The 23,135-nt window shown below is 40.0% G+C and overlaps 1 protein-coding gene across 4 annotated transcripts in view; it reads left to right on the top strand.

The window, feature by feature from the left end:
* Positions 1-23,135, top strand: part of LOC111552297 (cytochrome c oxidase assembly factor 1 homolog) — a 92,329-nt gene that overhangs the window by 21,580 nt on the left and 47,614 nt on the right. For 2 of the 4 annotated variants that reach the window (XM_023226440.1, XM_023226442.2), the window contains exon 2: positions 18,985-19,033. The exons of the other annotated variants lie outside the window; for them this stretch is intronic. Coding sequence is in view for 1 of the 2 variants with exons in the window: in XM_023226442.2 (XP_023082210.1) it covers positions 19,021-19,033 (13 nt within the window). In the remaining variant the exon portion in view is untranslated. The remainder of the gene's footprint in view (positions 1-18,984; positions 19,034-23,135) is intronic. 4 annotated transcript variants of the gene reach the window in all.

Raw genomic sequence — 23,135 nt, 5'->3', positions numbered from 1 at the left:
CCCAGGCTGAGGTACAGTGGCGTGATCTTGGCTCACTGCAACCTCCATCTCCCAGGTTCAAACAATTCTCCTGCCTCAGCCTCCTGAGTAGCTGGGATTACAGGCGCATGCCACCATGCCTGGCTAATTTTTGTATTTTTAGTAGAGACGGGGTTTCACCATATTGGTCAGGTTGGAAGTGTTAGGATTATAGGCATGAGCCACCATGCCCAAGGAAATTTTTTTATACTGTTGGATATAACCACTTTGATAACCTGGCAGTGTAGAAGCAGAATATGTGCATGCTCTATGACTGTAATTTTTACTTCCAGAATTTCCCTCCTTAAGGGAGTGCCCACAGAAATGGTGGGCATGTGTGCAACAAAGTAGCGTGTATAAGAATGTTTATAGCACCGCATTTTTTACCAGCTCCAAATTGTTGTGTGGGGAGATTTCCATCAACGGTATAGTAGGTAAGTAAATTATGATACATTTCAAACTTGGACTACTATACTGTAATGAAAACGAACAAACTCAATTTACGCAATATAGATGAACCTTAAAAACATGATGTTGAACAAAACCCACACACAAGAATCCATACTACTGTATGTGATTCCACTTAAATAGATTTTAAAATCAGTACAAAACTAGAATGTTAGAAGTCAAGATGGTAGTTACCTTTGGAGAGGAGGGAGGGGTTAATGATTGGAAAGAAATGGGAAGGAACTGATGGGCTTCTGGCAGTCCTCAATTTCTAGGACTCTGGTGGTTACGTGGGTGCTTGCTTTGTTTTAGTTTATGGGGCTGAACATTTATGTTTTGTGCATTTTTCTTTGTGTGATAGACTTTTTTAAAAAAAGAACCACTCAGTTTTTAATACCCAGCGAATATTCAATATGAGATCTTCCTCCTCCTCCATCTAATTTGTAAGTATTTGCATATGCCTTTTGCCCATTAATCTGTTTCAGTCTTGATGTTGTATTTATTAATTTGACTGAACTCTTTAAAAATTACTAGGGACAGTTTTAGCCAGCACCCATGAGGAGGCTTCGCCCTTGAAAATTCACTCAGACTGGACGTGATCTTGGCTCACTGCAACCTCAGCCTCCTGGGTTCAAGAAATTCTACTGCCTCAGCCTACCGAGTAGCTAGCTGGGATTATAGATGTCTGTCACCATGCCCAGCTAATTTTTGTGTTTTTAGAAAAGATGGGCATCTCCATGTTGGTCAGGCTGGTCTCAAACTCCTGATCTCAAGTGATCTGCCCACCTCAGCCTCCCAGAGTGCTGGGATTACAGGTGTGAGCCACCATACCTGGCTTTTTCTTTTTCTTCTTCTTCTTCTTCTTCTTCTTCTTTTTTTTTTTTTTTTGAGACAAGGTCTTGCTCTGTTGCCCAAGCTGGAGTGCAGTGATTCCATCACAGCTCACTGCAGCCTCAACCTCCCGGACTCAAGCAATCCTCCTATCTCAGCCTCTCAAGTATCTGGGACCTCAGGCGTGCACCACCATGCCCAGCTAATTTTTGTATTTTTTGTAGAGACAGGCTTTCACTATGTTGTCCAGGCTGATTTTAAACTCCTGGGCTCAAGTGACCTGCTGACCTTGGCCTCCTAAAGTTCTTTGACTATAGGTGTGAGCCACTGCACCTGGCTAGATTTTTCTTTTTTCTTTCTTTTTAAGATATGTTCTTGTTTTGTTACCCAGGCTGGAGTGCAGTGCCATGGTCTCGGCTCACTGCAACCTCTGCCTCCTGGGCTCAAGTGATTCTCCCACCCCAGCCTTCTAAGTAGTGGGGACCAACAGGTGTGCACCAACATGTGTGGTTGTGGTTAATTTTTGTATTTTTTTTTTTTTGTAGAGATGAGATTTTGCCATGTTTCTTAGGCTGGGCTCAAGTGATCTGCCTGCCTCAGCCTCCCAAAGTACTGGGATTGCAGGCGTGAGCCACTGTGCCTGGCTTGGATTCTAATATTAATACATTTTTTTTTTTTAGCTTTTGAATCAAAATAAGCATTTGTGTAAAAGAGATTTTTTTTCCAGCAGTGTAGGAGATGAAAACTTTACTTTTATTCAAGTTATGAAAATTGCTTTCATACTTTATTCTTTAATAATAATTTTGGACAAATAGCAAGATGGCTAACTAGAGGCAACTAGGAAGAGCCTCTCTCACTGAGAGAGACCAGACCATCAAGTAGGCCAGCATACTCTGAACAGATCTTTGGAAAGAAGGCATTGAGAGTGGACAGAGGGAGGATGCAGATGCCAGGCCGAAAGGGGAGGAAGCTGGAAACCCTACACAGGGTTGCGAAGCACCACGGTTTGTCCCTGGCCCTGAGTGGCTCCTAGGGAAGGGGTGAGTGAAATAGATGTGGAGTGGCCCACTCTTGCCACAGACCTCTGGGAACCTAGCTGCGGTAGACCCCATGATTCTCATCAACATCTGAGATGGCAGGGAGAACTTCCTGGAGAGTTGGCAGAGATGGAACTCCAGCCTGTGTGGAGCCCAGAGGGTTTGTTGTGGGAACAGCTGCAGTGGAGCACGGCTATGGATATGCATAACCCAAGGCCCACCATACTCCTCTAGGCAGCTCTAGCCTTTGTTGGCTGCCAGACCTGGACAATACAGGGCTGGCTGCTTGTGGAATGGTTTCAATCTGATCTGAGGACCTCCCCCAACTCCCCATTGCTGGCCTCTCCTAGGGTCCCTCCCTGCCTGGCTGTACCTGCTTGCAGCATAGTGTCAGCTTGCCAGCGATCATCGCCATAGATTTTTGCTGTAAGACCGTGTCTGTCCATTGGAGTAGTTTTGCAAATGGACCCAGACCCCTGCCAATATGCATCTGCCAGTAGCCTTCCCCTGCTGGCATGTGCCCACTTGCAACCTTCTCCTGCCAATGTGCATTTGCCCACAGCTTCCCCGTGCCAGTCTGCAGGCATGCATGTGCATGGGAGCCTACTGCTGCCCCACCAGAGTGCTTTTGTTGGCAGCTGCCATTGGAGTGTTGTTGCCAGCGGACTGGGAACATTTCAGCTCCTCCAGAGCAGCAGGTACTTAACCTCAAGGAGCCAGAAAACAAAGCCACAGGCCTGGTCCCAGCACCACAAGGATTAGAGCATGTAGCCCAGGAGTGCTCAGTTGAGCCTTGGCCTCCTGAAAGCATCCACAATGAAGCCAGTTGACTAAACCAAACAAATATTAATCAAACTTTCAAGAGCATCAAATAATATAAAAGCAAGAAGGCCCAATGCAAAAAGTAATAACTTCAAAGATTATAGGGTATCAGCCCACACAGGTAAGAAAGAACCAGTGCAAGAACTCTGGCAACTCTAAAAGCCAGAGTGTTTTTTTTAACCTCCAAACGACTGCACTAGCTCCCCAGTAATGGTTCTTAACCAGACTGAAAAGACTGAAATGACAGACATAGAATTCAGAATCTGGATGGCAAGGAAGCTAGTCGACATAGAGGAAAAGGTTGAAACCCAATCCAGGGAACACAGGAAGAGTGCAAGAGTTGAAAGACCACATAGCCATTTTAAGAAAGAACCAAACTGAGCTTCTGGAAATGAAAATTTACTACAGGAATTTCAGAATGCAATTGGAAGCATCAGTAACAGAATAGATCAAGCGGAGGAAAGAATCTTAGAACTTGAAGACTGCTCCTTTGAATCAATGCAGGTAGACAAAAAGGAAAAAATAGTTTAAAAATGAACAGAACCTCCAAAAAATATGGGATTATGTAAATAGACCAAACCTATGACCCACTGGCATTCCTGAAAGAGATGGAGGGAGAGCCGTGTCTTGGAAGACATAATTGAGGATATTGTCCATGAAAATTTCCCCAACCTTGCTATAGAGTGACATGCAAATTTAGGAAGTTCAGAGAAGCCCTGTAGCATACCCGCATACTATACAAGGTGACCTTCCCCAAGACACATAGTCACCAGATTGTCCAAAGTCATCATGAAATAAAAAATCTTCAAGGCAGCTGTATAGAAGGTGCAGGTCACATAAAAAGGTAGCCCTATCCAGCTAATAGGAGGCCTTTTGGCAGAAACCTTACATGCCAGAAGAGATTATATTCAGCATCCTCAAAGAAAAGAAATTCCAACCAAGAATTTTATATCTGGCCAAACTAAGCTTTATAAGTGAAAGAAAAAGAAAATCATTTTCAGGCAAGCAAATGCTAAGAGAATTTGTTACCACCAGACTTACAAGAGGTCCTTAAGGGAGTGCTAAACATGGAAATTAAATACTGATACCTGCCACCACAAAAATACACTTAAGTACATAGCCCACTGACACAATAAAGCAAGTATATTATCTGCGTAACAACTAGCTAACAACATGACAGGATGAAATTCTCACATAGCAATATTAACCTTGAATGTAAATTACCTACTTAAAAGAGTGGCTAACTGGATAAAGAAGCAAGACCCAACTATATGCTGTTTTCAAGAGACTCCTCTTGCATGCAGTGACATCCATAGGCTCAAAGTGAAGGGATGGAGAAAGACCTGTCAAGTAAGCAAACAGAACACAAACAAACAAAACGGAGCGGGGATTGCTATTCTTATTTCAGACAAAACCGACTTTAAACCAACAATAATCAGAAAGGACAAAGAAGGGCATTACATAGTGGATGATAAAAGATTCAATTCAACTAGAAGACTTAATGATCCTAAATATATATGCACCCAACACTAGAGCACCCAGATTCATAAAACAAGTTCTTAGAGACCTGCAAAGAAAGTTAGATGACCACACAGCAATAGTGGGAACTTCAATACCCTGCTGACAGTGTAAGAGCATCGATGCAGAACACTAATAAAGATATTTGGGACCTAAACTTGACACTTGACCAAATGGACCTAACGGACATCTACAAAATACTTCACCCAACACAAACAGAATATACATTCTTCTAATTTATACATGGTACCTATGCTAATATTGACCACATGCTTGGCCATAAAGCAATTCTAAAACAAACAAAAACTAAAATCATGCCAACCACACTCTCAGACCGCAGTGCAATAAAAATAGAAATCAATACCAAGAAGATCCCCAAACCAGGCAATTATATGAAAATTAAACAACCTGTTCCTGAATGACTTTTGGGTAAAGAATGAAATTAAGGCAGAAAAACAACTATTTGAAACTAATGAAAACAAAGCCACAACATACGAGAATCCTTGGGACACAACTAAAGAAGTGTTAAGAGGAAAGTTTATAGTGCTAAATGCCTACATCAAGAATTTAGAAAGATCTCAAATTAATGACCCAGTGCCACACCTGGAGGAACTCTAGAAAAACAAGAGCAAACCAAACTCAAATCTGGCAGAAGAAAAGCGATAACCAAAATCAGAGCTGAACTGAACAAAATTGAGACATGAAAATCTATACAAAAGATCAATGAAACCAAAAGTTGGTTCTTTGAAAGAATAAATAAGATTGATAGGTTGCTAGACAGTTTGATAAAGAGAAGATCCAAATAAACACAATTGGATATGACAAAGGTGACATTACCACCAAACCCACAGAAATACAAAAACCCTCAGAGACTACGATGAACACGTCTATGCACAGAAACTGGAAAACCTAGGATAAATGGATAAATTTCTGGAAACATACAGCCCCCCAAGATTGAACCCAAAAATGGCGAAAGCAATCCTAAACAAAAAGAACAAAGTTGGAGGCATCATACTGTCCGACTTCAAACTTTGCTACAAGGCTACAGGAACCAAAACAGCGTAGTACCTGTAGAAAGACAGACACATAGACCAATGGAACAGAGTAGAGAGCCTGGAAATAAAGCTGCATACCTACAATCATCTGGTCTTCAACAGTGTTGACAACAGTAAGCAATGGGGAAAAGACTCTCCTATTCAATAGATAGGGCTGGAATAACTGGCTTGCCATATACAGAGGAATGAAACTGGAGCCCTGCCTTTCATCATATACAAAAATAAACTCAAGATGGATTAAAGACTTAAATGTAAAATCTAAAACTATAAAAACTCTAGAAGAAAACCTAGGACAGTTATGTCATAGGTTTTGTCATAGGTCCAACATTCTGGACTTAGATCTTTGCAAACATTTCATGACAGTCTTCCAAAGCAATTGCAACAAAACAAAAATAGATAAATGAGACCTAGTTTAAGTAAAGAGCTTCTGCACAGTGAAAGAAACTGTCAACAGAGTAAACAGACACCCTACAGAGTGGAGAAAATGTTTGCAAACTGTTCATCTGACAAATACCTAATATCCAGAATCTATAAGGAACTTAAGCAAACTTACAAGCAGAAAACAACCCCATTAAAGAGTGGGCAGAGGACATGAACAGACACTTTTAAAAGAAGACATATATATGGCCAACAAACATGAAAAAATGCTCAATATCACTTAATTATTAGAGAAATGCAAATGAAAACTACAATGAGATACTATCTTACACCAGTCAGAGCAGCTATTATTAACAAGTCAAACAGTAACAGATGCTGGCAAGGTTGCAGAGAAAAGGGAATGCATATGCACTGCTGGTGGGAGTTAAATTTGTTCAACCATTATGGAAAGCAGTTGTGAACATTCCTCAACTGAAAACGGAACTACTAACCCCATTACTGAACCCCAAAGGAATGTAAATTCTACCTCTAAGAAGACACATGCATTTGTACATTTATTACAGCGCTATTCACAATAGCAAAGATATGGGCACCCAGGTGCCTGTCAGTGGTAGACTGGATGAGGAAAATTTGGTACATTTACACCATGGAATACTGTGCAGCCGTAAAAAAGAACAGAATCATGTTCTTTACAGCAACGTGGATGCAGCTGGAGGCCATTATCCTAAGTAAATTAACACAGGAATAGAAAACCAAATACCACATGTTCTCACTTACAAGTGAGAGCTGAACACTGAATGCATGAAGACACAAAGGGGAACAACAGACACTGGGGCTGTTGATGGAGGATTTGAGGATGGTGAGTGGGAGGAGGGTGAGGGTTGAAAAAATTACCTATTGGGTACTATGCTTACTGTCTGGGAAATCATTTGTTCACCAAACCCCAGTGACACGCAGTATACCCATGTAAAAAATCTGCACATATACCACAGACCTAAAAAGTTCAAAAAGATTTTAAAAAGTGAAAAAGATAATTTTGTGACAAGGAGGTATTTCAACTTTGTTATGGGAAAAGAATCTTCAAAATATATTGCTGTAAGTCTACGTAAACTTTTTGGTTTTGTTTATAGCTTGCTTGCTTTTGTAGGAGGGAAAGCAGGTGAGATAGGCAGGATTTATCAGCATAAGCTTATTGCCACTGTTGGCAAAATGCTTTGTTTATGGCATCATTGCTGTGAGTCAAAGGAGGTTTCTGTGTTTCCAGTAATAGCCTGAGATGTACCTACTTCTTTACAGAGCACCTAGTAGGGAGGTGTTTGTTTTGGGTGCGGTGGCCAGTGTTGCTATGGCTTCATTTTCTTAACTCACTACACTTGTAAACTGTAAAGAACATTTGCCAGGTTGTTTTTTCTTTAAAGTAGGACTATTGTAAGAAAATGCAGAAAGGTTAGTGTGAGCATTGAATATTAAAGTAGCCATTTAGATACCTTACCCTAATATATGTATATATAAATCTACCTACATTTTTATAAAAGCTGATTACAGGGCGTCTTTGTCAGTTGTTTTCTGTGATGGCAACATATTTGAAATCTCAGGCCGGAATGAGTCAGAATATGGGTCTAGAAGAATTTTCTATGAGACAAATCAGACTACTTTCAGAGACTTTGCTTTTTTTGTTCCTTTGTCCTAGAAAACTTTATGTATACACAGATTTAAAGAGCCTGTTAGATAGGTAGTGGATACCTGCGTTAACTATCATGTGTATTCAACAGCTATCAAAAGCATTAATTTGTACTGATGTTGAAATATTATTACTGATTGAGGTTTTTCAATACTTATGATTGTGGTCCATATTTTTTCTCCAACCTAAAAAATAGATTTGCCACTAGATGGTGCTAAATATTAAGACGCCAATTTGGACAAGCTCCATTAAAGCCATTGAGCATCCCGGATTTGCTGGTATAGTCTTGATTTTTGTTTTTTTTTGCCATAAGTATACTTCACTTCATGTTTTTATTTTTTAAGGAGGACACTAAAGAGGTTGAAGTTAAGTTTTCACTTGTCCTTAGAGTGTTTATAGAGCGATGATAAAGATATATATATATATGTATATATATATATGTAATAGTTACTAGATAAAAAGTCAAAGGACAAACCAAAAACATACCTGAAATAATCCCAAGCCCTGGCATTTGTGTATCTGACTCTGTTTTTGTAAGACTGACTCTAATCATGCCTCAAGAATTCCGCACCTACTGCTTAATTTCTCTTTCAACATATTTCTCAAGTGCCTTTGGCCATAACTTCTAAGATAGCTCTAGTTCTGAAATGATACTGTTTATGATATGCTAATTAGGTATTGGGCTGTTGACAGCATTCTAAATATGCTTAGTGTCACTATGAAGCCATCAAATAAGCTTCTGTGTAGGACATACTGAAACAAAACATTCTTTATCACAATTGTTTTACATTTGCTTCTCATGTCTGTGTGGCAGTTTTGCTGTCTGTGTTAGAGAGTCAAGTGGAAATCTAATCTTTCAAGACTGGAAACTGTACTAGGAGCAAATATAAAACATACCCTTGCTAATTGGTACTTAAAACATATTCACTTTTTAAAAAATACAAATAGTAGGTTGGCTCTGCAAATCCCACAGATCACTTTAAACAGACATAATTAACTCTGTAATTAATAAAGTGAACAAGAACTTCTAATTAAATCATAATAAGTGCCTTGGTTACAGCCGGAAGGATGCATGAATTTCTCCTCTCAACGAGTTATGAACTAGGTACTTCTTGTTGCTGTGCTGTCTGTAAAATTCACTAAGTGAGGGGCATATGTGTGTGTTTTTTAAATTTTTATTTTCTGGATTTAATCCAGAAAAAGTGTATTGGAGTACAGGGTTCACTTTTAAGGGTGTGTTCTTTTATGAGTGTCTCAGTTAATGTCTTTACCGCCCACTCCTGTAATTTGGTGAAGGCAGTCAAGATATAATTGCAGCTTTCCTAACCCACGCTGTTCTGAGTTTTCCCAAGCCCTAGATGTCACTTCAGTGCTAAAATAAAGTACTGAGAAATGTAAAACTTTCTGGTTGACAATTGCAAGAATATTTATGCTAATATAAGGTGGTGGCAATGAGGGCTTGTGATTTTCAAATGTTCATTTTTCAGAATGGATTTGTCAGTCTTTATGCAGATACATAATTTGTGTGGTGGAAAAATATGTGCTTGATGATGTAACCTTCAAGCCATATCTAATTGTTAAATGATTTAATCAGTGAGAACTGATAATGGACTTTTAAAACATATTCTAGCTTAGATTAGTGTCCTTTAAAACTGGGAACCAAAGATCATGTGTAAGTATGGTATGCTATTTATGATTCACATCTCACAGCCACTAACAATTTATACAAATGATTAGCATAATAAAGTCGGAGCTAGTTGGCCGGCATCATTGTTGGCTCATGGAAGCCTACTGCATCAACTTTAAACCTTTACTATGGTTATGTATAAGAGGCTTTGCATTGCCTTTTGTCCTATGAGTCTCAAAGGTATTATGTAAAAATTAGTGGATGGATGGCAAGTTTTCAATATCTGTATTGAATTATAACAAGGAAACCTTGAATTATAATAAGGAAACCATGGCATTGAGAGGTTTGTCATTTATACCAATGAGCTGGGCTTATACCTCTGTATCTGTAAATTGTGTATCAGTTTTCACATTTGAGATTTAAAAAAGTAGTCTTGCCTGTAAGAACAAGTCGGTTAGCAAACAGTGAGATTCTGGAAAAAAAAGAGTTTAAGTTGGTTATATTGACATCACTGAAATTAATTATCACTGAAATTAACCTTTCTGATTTACCTACTGGCTGAACATTTGTTTTTCATATTGTCTGTGATGCCATAAATGTGTTTTGACTTTGCAAAGTCAATTTTTCTACATAGATTATGCTTTAATGTTTCTGGATTTTCATCCTGTATTAATCTAATTAATAAGCGATCTTGATAATTTTTCTACTGATTTGAACTAACATAGGCGCTTTCTGGTTTTGGTAAAATGTCTGAGAATGCAGAAGAGATTATCGTTCTCTTGCTGTGATTAAAAAACTCATGTCCCTAAATGAAAGAGCCGCTATCTATCTTTTTATTAGTCATCCGTGGCAACTGGTGATTTTAGATTCTCACACGAGTCTTGGTGCCTTTTGCTATGGTGTCTGCTTCAGATTGCATTTCCATTTCACAGCCCTTGCCTAGAGCAGTGCATTTATGTGGGAATGTTTACAAATGATTAATATTTAAATAGAAATGTGCCATGGAAGGACTTTTTAAGGAAAAGAAGCTGAGGTGGAATACTGAGTGAGGGCGACCAGATCTTTTCTTGTGGAATTCCAGAATTTTCTGGAAAGCCCTGACAGCTTTACCATTCATTTCAATTAGAAGAAGCTGGCAATTGCCATTTATGAAGTTTGGAAAGAAATTTTAATTAAGTAAGTTTCCAGCTGGGTGCAGTGACTCATACCTTAATCCAGCACTTTGGGAAGCCAGGGCAGGCGGATCACTTGAGGTCAGGAGTTTGAGACCAGCCTGGCCAAATGACGAAACCCTGTCTAATACAAAAATTAGCTGGGCGTGGTGACACGTGACCCTGTAGTCCCAGGTACTCGGGAGGCTGAGACAGGAGAATCGCTTGAACCAGGCAGGCAGAGGTTGCAGTGAGCTGAGATGGTGCCATTGCTCTCCAGCCTGGACCACACAGTAAGATTCTGTCTCAGAAATAAATAAGTTTCCATGTGATGTAATATGCTTAATTAAAATTATGAATATGTTAAGCATACAGAAGAATTTAGAGAATAACATAACAAATACCCATGTACCTATCATGTACTGATACCAGATTCTTATATTTTTCCATATTTGCCAGGCTTTTCTTTTTTTTAATTTTTTTATTTTTTGACACGGAGTCTCACTCTGTCGCCAGGCTGGAGTGCAGTGGCATGATCTTGGCTCACTGCAGCCTCTGCCTCCTGGATTCAAGCGATTCTCCTGTCTCAGCCTCCCGAGTAGCTGGGACTACAGGTGTGCATCACCACGCCGAGTTAATTTTTGTATTTTTAGTAGAGATGGGGTTTCACCATTTTGGCCAGGATGGTCTCAATCTCTTGACCTTGTGATTCACCTGCTTCAGCTTCCCAAAGTGCTGAGATTACGGGCATGAGCCACTGTGCCCGACCAGGCTTTTATTTTTTGTAAAGAAAGAAAATAAAATGGATGCAGTTGAAACACACTGTGTAATCTTCCCTGATTCTCTTTTTCTGCCTTCCTGCTCAGAAATAACCACTGTGTGTGTGTATATATATATACACACACACATATACACACACACGTATATATAAACATTTCTATTTTTATTTTATTATATATGGATGTAGCCTACACACACACACCATCATACCTTACATATCGTTCTGCAGTTTGCTTTTTATTAGTTTAGCCTTGTAATTTTGAACTACAGTCATGTTGGTATTTGTAGTTTGGTCATTCGTTTTAGCTGCTGTGTAGTATTCCATTGTATGCTTCTATTATAGTTTATACATTTCCTGATGATAGTCAAGTTTCTGGTTGATTTGCTTTTATAGACAATGGCAGTGAATATCTGATATGGTTTGACTCTGTGTCCCCACCCAAATCTCACCTTGAATTACAATATTCCCCTTATGTCAATGGTGGGGCCAGGTGAAGATAATTGAATCATGGGGGATAACTGAATCATGGGGGCAGTTCCCCCCGTACTGTTCTCGTAATAGCGAGTTCTCACAAGATCTGGTGGTTTTATAAGCATTCGGCATTTCCCCTGCTGGTTCATTCTCTCTTTGCCTCTTTACTGTTCATTTCGATTAGAAGAAACTGGCAATTGTTATTTATGAAGTTTGGAAAGAAATTTTAATCAAATAAGTTTCTGGCCGGGTGCGGTGGCTCATACTTTAATCCCAGCACTCTGGGAAGCCAAGGCAGGCTTCCAAGATGTGACTTGCTCTTCCTTGCCTTCCACCGTGATTGTGAGGCTTCCCCAGTCCTGTGGAACTGTATGTCGATTCAACCTCTTTCTTTTGTAAATTGCCTAGTCCTCGAGTATGTCTTTATTAGCAGCATGAAAATGGATTAATACAATATTCTTGCAAAAGTTTCCTTTCGTATTTGTGAGGGAGTTGCTGTAGGCCCTAGGGTCTAGGATGTATATGCAGAACTGCAATTGCTAGGCTGAAGGGTATATGCATTTTCAGTTTTACTAGTATTGTCAAATTGTTCTGTAAAGTGTTTGGATTAATTTACACTCCCAACAGTGGCATATAAAACTGTGTTCCAGATTTTGGTCACTCTTGGTTTTATCAGACTAAATTTTTGGCATATGATTGGTATGTAATGACTTTTTATATTTCTCTAATTTGTATTTGCCTTAGTATTAATGAGTGTAAGCACCATTCATTCATTCATTCAACAGATGAATTGAGTACTGCTCAGTGACATGCTAAGTCCCATATGCGTACATTCTAGTGAAGGGAAATGGAAAATAAATAGATGTGAAAATGCATAGTATCTTAGATGGTAATAAATGCTGTGGCTAGAGACAGTGAGTAGAGAGCATGTGCCATGTGGATAACTGGAGGAAGAACATTCCTGGCAGAGAGAATACCAAATAAGACCCACATGTGTGACATGCTCATAGAACTGCAAGGAGATCAGTGTGACTGGATTAGAGGGAGTAAGGAGGTAGGAAGAAGGAGATGAGGGGAGACAATAGAGAGGCCATAGTAAAGACTTCGTCTTTTACCTTAAATGTGATTCCATCTGAAATTTGAGGGTTTTGAGCAGAGGAAACAATCTTATTTAGGCTTTAAAAGGATCACACTAGTTGCTTTGTTGAGAGGGGACTGTAAGGGAGGAAGCAGGAGTTTATTAGGAGGCTGCTGTTACGATTCAGGGAAGAGATGATGGTAACTTAGTCTAAGAGTGTGGACAATGAAGGTGGCGAAAAGTGGTCAGTCTAGATCTAGATATATTTTGAAAATAGAATCAACAAAATAAGCTGATGTATTAGCTGGGAAGTGTGAGAGAAAAAGTACAAGGTTTTTGGCCCGGCAGATAGAAGGCTGGAGTTGCCGTTCATTGAAAGGGATCTGTGGCAGAAGCAGGTTTGAGGAAGAGGGAGAAACCTGGAGTTGAATCTTGAACAAGCAAGTTCCAGGTGCCTGCTCAGCACTCAGGTTGAGCTGTGAATTACGTGGGTGATAACATGAGCCTGGAATACAAAGAGGCCTCAGAGGAATAAATATAAATCAGTATAGAGGAGTGGCTTAAAGCCATGAGACAGGATGAATGAATGAGTGTAGAGAGAGAAGAGAAAGTCCAGAGTGAGCCCTGGGCTATCCCAGTGTTTAGAGTTGGGAGGATAAAGCTTACCAATAACAGAGATTGAAAGAATTGCTCAATAAGGAGGAGAACCTAGAGTGGTGTGTCTTGAAAACCTAGTATAGATGCTGTTTCAAAGAAAGGACTGCTCAGCTGTATGGAATGCACTGATAGATTGAGTAAAATGAGCGCTGAGAATTGACCTTTGGTTTTAACAATGTGGAGGTCATTGAAGACTTTCACAGTTGTTTTGGTGGAGTGGTGAGGAGCTAAAAGTTAAGTTGGTGGTGTATTCTCAAGAGAAAATGCAAAAACAGGAATTGGAGATGGCAAAAATAGACATCATTTGTGAAGAATTTCTTTCCAAAGGGGAGTAGAGAAATGGGACCATTGTTGGAGGAAGATATAGGATTAAGAGTGTTTTTTTTTTTTTTTTTTTTTTTTAAAGGGGGGGCTCTTACAGTGTTTTTGATGCTGATGTGAATAATATAGCAGAGAGGGGGAAATTGATTCATGAGATGGGAGAATTGCTGGAATGTGGCTGAAGAGAGGAAAGGAACTGGGATCTAGTGTACAATGGCGGGGTTGGTCTTAGTAGGAGCACAGAGCATGCATCCATAGAGGCAGACGGAAAGAGTACTTTGGCAGGTGAACTGGTAGATCCTTGTTGCTGTTATTTTCTTAGTGAATTAGTAAGCAAAATCATCTGCTGAGCCTGAGGAAAGCAAAGGAGATGTAGAGGTAAGAAGAGGAAAAGTTGTGACCTTGTCAACCAGGAGACTAAAATGGTGTGTGATTACAAGGCTGTACCAAGGCCCACTTGGAGTCAGCTGTCCTAAGTGCACAGCGAGGTCAGTCAGTAGAGTTATGTTTGTTTTTTTCCTCCAGCCAAATTCACTTCTGTGGATTAGTTAGAGAGTAGGATTTATCCAGGATTGGGGTTCCTGGTGATAATGATAGAGGAAGATGAGGTACGATAGTTGACAGTATATTCAAAGGAGGGAAACTTTGAGTCTTAACGGTGGATCTAGACTCTAAGCTGGATGAGGGACCATGAAAAGATGGTAGGATCAGTGGATTATGGAACTTTAAAAATTATGGACTTAAAAAATGTTGGAGTGAAGACATTTGAGGAGGGGAATTGAAAAGATAGGGGATGCCAGGAGAGTGGGATGCTAGAAATTGAGATTGTGGAGGGTGTCAGCTATTGGTAATGACAAGTTCTGGGGCATGATTGTGGGAATGAACCACCGAGGTCAAGTGGAGTACTAGATTATGGGAGGAGAGGTTGAGGTCTAGGATGATCTCTAGAGATACTAAAATCATTATGCATTTTGACAAGAACAACATTGGAGAGAGTGTCATAGCCAGGAGCTAAAATCTTTAAGGATTGAGGTTGAGGGTATTCTAATCCTGCAACAAGGAGGATTAGGGATGGATGCAGTGATACTAAAAGACTTGAAGCTGAGATCTTAGGCAGGTAGATGAGATAGTGATTTGGAAATGGCAATGAGAAACAAGAACACCTGCCCTGTCTCGAGGCCTGCTGGGAAGAGGGATGTGAGAGAGAAGACAGCCATGACTGAGTAAGGCTGCAGTGGAGAGCCAGATTTCAATTGGAAGTGGCTCTCAGCCCTGGTTGCACATTAAAATTGTAGGGGAGGGCTTGTAAACATACCATTTCCTGGTCCTAGCCCCTGGACATTCTGACTCAGTCTGAGGTGGAGCTTGGACATAGGTAATTTGTTTAAAAAAAAAAAAAACAAAAACCCAGGTGATTATAATATGCCATTACATTTAAGTCTGGGTTGTATCCCAAGCGAGAACCTTCAGAGAAGAGGTTGAGTAGTTGGGAATGATGGATATGCATTTCTGAGGGTATGGGGAAAGGGGTTTGGGAGGGGTGGGGCATCATTACAAAGTTTATTGGTCCTTTGGATTTCCTATCTTGTGAATTGCCTATTCATACTCATGACTCTTTTTTCTGTTGGTAAATGTTTGATTTGTTGTTTGTTTTGGTTTGAGCTTTTTACTGAAGTATTACATGAGGGCTGAAAAATACACATCTGTATACTGTGAAATGAGAACATTTCTAATAGCCAGAAGTTGCACTTGTGCCCCTTTCTATCCACTGTCCCTTCTGCTGGGAAAGGTGTATTGTTGTTGTTTTGTTTTTTTTAAGACAGGATCTCGCTGTGTTGCCTAGGCTGTAGTGCAGTGACGTGATCATGGCTTGCTGTAGCCTTGACCTCCTGGGCTCAATTGATCCTCCCAGCTCAGCCTCCTAAGGAGCTGAGACCACAGGTGCCTGCCATCATGCCCGGCTAAGATTTGTATTTTTTGTAGATACAGAGTTTGTCACCATGTTGCCCAGGCTGGTCTTGAACTCCTGGTCTTAAGTGATCTGCCTGCCTCAGCCTCCTGAAATGTTGGGATTATGGGTATGAGCCACTGCGCCTGGCCCAGGAAAGTTTGATTTTTAAAAGGAACTTTTATTAACTTGGTGATTATCAATTTTTCTCAGAATCAAATGTGGGACAGAGGCTGGCGGGTCCATCACAGAGGATCAGATGGTTGGATAATTCCCAGGCTGTGAGATACGGGGGATATCTCTCTCCATGCTAAGCTGGGGGGGCCACAGCTAAGGGGAGCTTGAACCAAGTTACAGGGTAACTTCCAGGTCCACTGCTGAGACTGATGGTGGTATGCAGATGAGCCTCTCTGCTGAGGCACAAGTGGGTGCGATCCTGGACACCTGGGCAGATGATTTTGGTTGCAGGCTCTGGGCCAAATGGCTGTAACCAAACCCTTTGGGAATGGGGCTGTTTCTGAGTTTGAACCCGGGAGCACAATCAGCAGGTCTGCTACCTGAGTGCTGGCCTACACTTTAAGATTAGGCTTCCTAGGTGTTGAGCTTTACCTTGGTTTTATAAATGCCTACTTGAATCCTGAGGCTCTTTTTTCTGTGGATGGATGCAGAATTCTTGTTTGCAGGGGATAGAGCAGGTGTCCTCTTATTCTGCCATCTTGCTGTGGTCCTAGTGTAATTTTTTATGTGACTGGGAGGCTTAAATTCACCCAAAGTTTGTCTCCTCAGCAGACTGTATGTTAGAGCTGTCCCTTGTGCTATTTGTCACATATTTTATTTCTATATGTTATAAACCCCATAATACATTACCAGGTTTGCTTTAGTCAATTAACTTTTAAAGAGCTTAAAAATGAGAAAATATGCCTTTAACATTTATCCACATTTCTCATAGTACAAGTCTGCTTTCAGTGAATGCTCTGAGCTTTTGTTTGTCTGGAAGTATTTATTTTGCTTTCATTTTTTGAAGGTATTTGTGGCGGGGCATAGACTTCTGGGTTGACAGTTAAAAAAAATTCTAGGTCAACATTCTGCCTGCTGGGAAGTGTTCTTTTGACACAGAGACTGATTTCCTGCCCTGTGAGACCCCTCATTTCTGACCACTGAATGCCAGCAAGATTCTCCACAAACACACAGACACCAGATTACAGTCAGTCTCTGCCTTGCCTTAATACACTTACATGGATGAATGGAGAGTTCCTCCTTTGCCAGTATGGCCTATGTGAGCCTGAAGGAGAAGGCATGGTGCCTCCCACTTACATGATTCTTTCCATGATTAAGTCAGTTTGTATTGTTCTTGAATTTCTGTGCTCAAATGGAATCACTCATTTCTGTCTGGGTCAAGGAGATCAATTAGGATGCTATTATCCAAGCAAAGGTGATGGTTGTGTGAATATAACTTCTTATTGGGTTGGTTTAATTAAATTATGATAAAGCACTGAGAAGGTTTAAATATGTGGGGTTAGAGAGAAATAACACAGACTGTGAGCCAATCTCAGCTTCCCTTTTCTTCTTTTTTATTTTCTGTGTAATAGAATCGTAATTTGTAGCTGAGCACATTGTTGCTCTGTTAAAAAAAAAAGATTACATTTTCAAGTTCTTTTTGTAGCAAGATGTAGCCATATCACTGTATTAAGATTAGTGAAAGTGGAAGCTTTGTGAAAATTCTAGAAAGCAAAAAAAAAAAAAACAACAACAACAAAAAAAGAAAATTCTAGAAAGCATTATCGAAAGGACTGAACCCTGCTTTACCTCTTTCCTACTGGCTATTAAGTACATTTGATGGCAGGAGCTCAAACAGCCATTTTGGGCCTGGAAGTGGAAGGTGCATTTTGAGAATGACAGGTCATTAAGATGGAAAGAGCCCCTGACATTATGAAACTATACACTGGACTGACTACATCTGGACTACTTTTTTTTTTTTTTATGACGATACATTCACTTTCTATCTTGCATAAGCCATTGCTTTTGTCTGTTTTTGTTCTTGTCATAAGTTGTTGCATGCAGCTGAACCTAATCCTGACTAATGAAGAAAATGTGATAAAGAGGTTTTTAATCCTAGAAGACTGAGCAAATAGTGATACATTTGATAAAGTTATGGAATACAGAAGAAACAAACAGGTTGGGGCTTCTGAGGGTACATAATACTTACTGTAAAACAACTATAGGCCGGGCGCGGTGGCTCAAGCCTGTAATCCCAGCATTTTGGGAGGCGGAGACGGGCGGATCACGAGGTCAGGAGATCGAGACCATCCTGGCTAACACGGTGAAACCCCCGTCTCTACTAAAACCTACAAAAAACTAGCTGGGCGAGGTAGCGGCGCCTGTAGTCCCAGCTACCCGGGAGGCTGAGGCAGGAGAATGGCGTGAACCCAGGAGGCGGAGCTTGCAGTGAGCTGAGATTGGGCCACTGCACTCCAGCCTGGGGGACAGAGTGAGACTCCGTCTCAAAACAAAAAAAACAAAACAAAAAAAAACAACTATATACTATTAATATGGAAAAATCTCTTCAATTAGTTTTTTATCATAAAAATATTCAAGTTGTATTTGAATCTTTTGTTTTCTGAGGCATAAGCATTAATTGCATACATTAATTACTTTAGGAATTTGATGACTTAGTCTTATGTCCTAGAGGAGCTTTGAAATATCAAGGTTTCTTCTGCTTCATCTTCCTGTCCATATTAGTTTGTTTTCATGCTACTGATAAAGACATACTCAAAACTTGGAACAAAAAGAGGTTTAATTGGACTTCAACAGTTCCACATGGCTGGGGAGACCTTAGAATTATGGTGGGAGGTGAAAGGCACTTCTTACATGGTGATGGCAAGAGAAAAATGTGGAAGAAGCAAAAGTGGAAATCCCCGATAAACCCATCAGATCTCGTGAGACTTATGAGACTTATTGACTGTCAAGAGAATAGCACAGTAAAGACTGGCCCCCATGATTCATTTACCTTTCTCTGGGTCCCTCCCACAACACATGGGAATTCTGGGAGATACAATTCAAGATGAGATTTGGGTGGGGACACAGCCAAACCATGTCACTGTCTGTTAATGGAAGTACAGGTTTCAGCCACCTTCTTGAATTACAAAGAATTTTTTTTTTTTAGGTTTTGGGATATTCAAAAGATATGTTGAAATAAAACATGGAAGAACATGGTATGTTGGAACTATTTATAAAACACTATTTTCTTTTTGGATTAGGTCTTTTGCCTTAATCACTAACTATAAAATAACTTATCATGTGTTTTGAACATTAATGTCAATTTTTGTCAAATACATCTAGGGAAAATTAAATTCCATTTACTTTTTTTGCTTTATTTATCATCATAAAACTTTCAAATGCCAGTAATTTGGGAGTGTAGATTTCATAGTCCTTTTTTATTTAAGCTATTCAGAGAAGTTTTAGGATGCAGGTATGTGTTTATATATATTTACTCTCTCCCTCTGATCTTGCTGTCAGGACAGATATGTTGGATTTGTAATGGTAGTTTTAAGCTTGAAGCTATCGAGGAAGCACTTTAAAATGTCTTAGGCAAGCTTGTTTTTCCTATTTTCTTGTCTGATAGTAATGAAAGCTGAGTGTCTCTTTTTATGCCTTTTAAAAAATGTCTTCTCTAGATGCTGGCAAACAAGTTGGAATATGAATGAACCATGAAATCGTTCATGGCAATGACTGTGGGAGGGAATAGGAAACTCTAGGGCAGATTCTGAGCTAGAGCTGATGTAATGCATCCTGGGGAAGCACTGGTCAGTACTTAGGTAGCTTTGATGAGGTAAGTTAATAGCAGAGGATACTGCCAGAAACAAGCATGGATAAAGGAAGAAAAGAAATGAAAACAGTAAGACCATTGATAATAAAGTATAGGAGGGAATAGGATTTGGGGCTTCTGTGGAAACCCTTAGAGGCCAGAGGCTCTAAAAGCTGGGACTGCTTCATTTTTCCTTTGATATAATAGTCATTAAAAAATAGTAGTAAGGCACAGCTAGTATCAACATAGAAACTCACTATATCAATGTAGATTTTTAAAGTACTTATAGGATAGTGTCATATAGAGAGACCTTTTCTCATTGACAACAAAGGCAAGCATGCTTTGACTGAATTGACAGCTTTGTGCCTGTACAGATAAATATAACACTTTTCAGGTAGTTAATTCATGAATAGTCAATGAACCAGTAAAGGACAAAAAGTGACATATGGCAGCCTGGTGTGGATTAAGTGTGACTGTCACATTCCCCTCCCCACCTTTTTCCTTTCTGTAATTTATTAAAAGAAACAGAGCCAGAACACATAGGCAGAACACAGTACCTCTGGAAAAATTTACTTAAGGGAAGTCTTAACAGAAAATAGTTTATTCATTAAATTTCTCATCTACTGTTTGGTTGTTAAGTTGTTTGTGTTAATTGAAATTTTATTCAAAATGAAAATTTGACCTAAAGTCTTCAAATAAAGTTAAACTGGTAAAGCAGTTTTTGTTTTTTAAAATTATTACTAAACCAGTATTTCCAAAGAAGTAATATTTAGCCAGTTATGTTAATTTTGCCAGAATGTTTCTCTGTAAATAAACTACAGGTGTAGCCTGTTTCTGTGCATTTTAGTACATAAACCAAAATAGAAAGCATTCTTGATTTTTCTTTTTGTATCAACCAAGGATTTGTTAAAGATAGTGATTTTATTATTTTTAGCAAATAATCAGATTTAATAGAAATTTCTTGGTGACTTTGAGGTGTTTACAGCAGTGTTTGGAAGAACTCTTAATGGGGAGGTATTTGTTCACAACCCACTTAATAACCCTACCACTTAAAAAACATCAGTCTCCTTGGCTGTTAATGAAGGTTGTGGTGTTTAGTTTGGTGAGACAGTTTGCACCTTGCTTTTGTCTGGCTTTGTTCCAGGACTCTGATTCTGACAGATTTAACGTTGGAGAGGGTCTTCATAGCCTGATTCTCGAACTCTCTCAATTCTACTCTAGTCTTTCCAAACCATTTGAAATCAGCAGAAGAATTAGCAGTAAGTTTTGATTAAGTACTTGTGATATAATCAATTAATATTTGTTTGGAGTAGCTCCCCAACTTCCCCCACCCACCCCACCGCAAACCAAAAGATTCTGGAAACTTGCTCCTAGAATTGCAACTTTCCTTCTGATATGAGAAAATTGTTGATATATATGTAAAGCGTGTACATCTTGTGTTGTTTTAATGACACATCAGAAATTAAAATCTCATTTGGGTTGGATCTGTAATATTGAACACCAGGTGATGGTGAGATACTGGAAGTCAAGTCTGTGAGAGTAGGATGTCTATAGGGCACCCCTTTCCCTCTTCCAGAGCATTTACAATGATTTTTGTGACGGAATTTGCCACCACTGGAAATAACCATGATGGAGAGGTTATAAGAGACACATATTTTATTTATTCTTTTCCTTTTTTTTTTTTAAAAAAAGAGATGGGGGTCTTGTTGTGTTGCCCAGGCTGCTGGATTGTAATGGTGCAATTATGAATCTCTGCAGCCTCAAACTCCTGGGCTCAAGTGAGCCTCCTGCCTCAGTTTCCCAAAGTATTGGCATTACAGGTGTGAGCCACTGCTCCCAGCCTTGTTTTTCTTGGTAGAGAATCCTCTCACTGTCTTCACTGATGGCTTCCAGAGGGAGATGAATGTGAAGATACTACAGTCTAAAGAAGTTTCTTTGGCGCTCAGTCTCTCTCTCTGAGGTCCCATTGCCTATTTCATATTCTGAATGGTATTTCAGGCCACCCCAAAACTGTCAGATCTGGTCAAGAGTATAGTTGTTGTGTACTATAGAGTGTGCCACTGTTTGAGCAAGCAGTCAAGTATGGTAGTTAAGAGCATGCACTGTGAATCTTTGCTATAAGATGGTGGCATGTTATACTTTCCAGACGTGTATTTTCCACTTTCAACCCCTTGCTCTCTATAGTCTCCATTGAGAAGAGGGGTGTCTATCCTCTACTCTTGAATCTGCACAGGCTCACGACTAGCCACAACTAGCTTATGACCAATAGAATATGGTGAAAGTACTGCACGATGACTGAGGCTAAGTCAGAAAAGGCAGTGCAGCCTTCACCTTGTTTTCTGGGACACTTGCTTTTGGATCTCTGCGCTGCCATGTACGATGCTTGACTATTCTGAAGCTGCCTGTTATGAAGAAAGCTCAGGCTACAGAGAAAGGCTATCTGTAGGACCGTAGTTCAGGGGTCCCCAATCCCATCCTCCCCATCCCCCCACTCCTGGCTGCACAGCAGGAGGTGAGCTCTGCCTCCTGTTAGATCAGCAGCTGTATTGAATTCTTACAGGATCGCAAACCCTATTGTGAGCTGTGCATATGAGGGATCTAGGTTATGTGCTCCTTATGAGAATCTAATGCCTGGTGATCTGAGGTGTAAAGTTTCATCCCAAAAGCATCCCCCTGCCCTCCTCTGTGGAAAAAAATTGTCTTTCTTGAAACCGGTCCCTGGTGTCAAAATGGTTGGGGACTACTGCCCTAGTTGACAGCTCCAGTTTAGATTCTAGCCGACAGTAGCATCAACAATCACACATGTAAGTGATTTCCTCAAATGACTCCGGTCCCATTGAATCATCCCTAATTGTTGTGTCATTTCAGTTGTGGCCTCAGACGTTGTTCCTTACCTTTGTGTTTGCTCTAAATTTCTGACCCACAGAATTCATGCGTAAGATAAAATTGCTTTTTCAAGTTGCATTTTGGTGAATTTCTTATGCAGCAAGAATAAAAACCTTGGCAAATTCTTGACTTTTGTGTCCCCTAGTTTCCAATCTTTAAAATGGGGATAATAATAGTACTTCTTCAGAGAAATCAGTTAGTACGTGTAAATCTCTTAAAACAGTATCTGGCACATAGTAAAGGTTCACTGAATTTGAACTACTTACTAAGAGAAATTCATTAGGCTACTGAATTTTTTTTTTTTTTTTTTTTTTTTTTTGGAGACGGAGTTTCGCTCTGTCACCTAGGCTGGAGTGCAGTGGTGTAATCTCAGCTCACTGCAAGCTCTACCTCCTGGGTTCATGCCTTTCTCCTGTCTCAGCCTCCCGAGTAGCTGGGACTACAGGAACCTGCCACCATGCCCGGCTAACTTTTTGTATTTTTTTGGTGGAGATGAGGTTTCACCGTGTTAGCCAGGATGGTCTCTATCTCCTGACCTCGTGATCCACCTGCCTTGGCCCCCCAAAGTGCTGGGATTACAAGTGTAAGCCACCATGCCTGGCTGAGTACTAAATGTTTTTGGC

Source organism: Piliocolobus tephrosceles, chromosome 8 (assembly GCF_002776525.5).
Source record: "Piliocolobus tephrosceles isolate RC106 chromosome 8, ASM277652v3, whole genome shotgun sequence".
Lineage (NCBI taxonomy): Eukaryota > Metazoa > Chordata > Mammalia > Primates > Cercopithecidae > Piliocolobus > Piliocolobus tephrosceles.
Note: the sequence above shows the minus strand (reverse complement) of the source record. Positions and strands in the feature narration are given on the sequence as shown.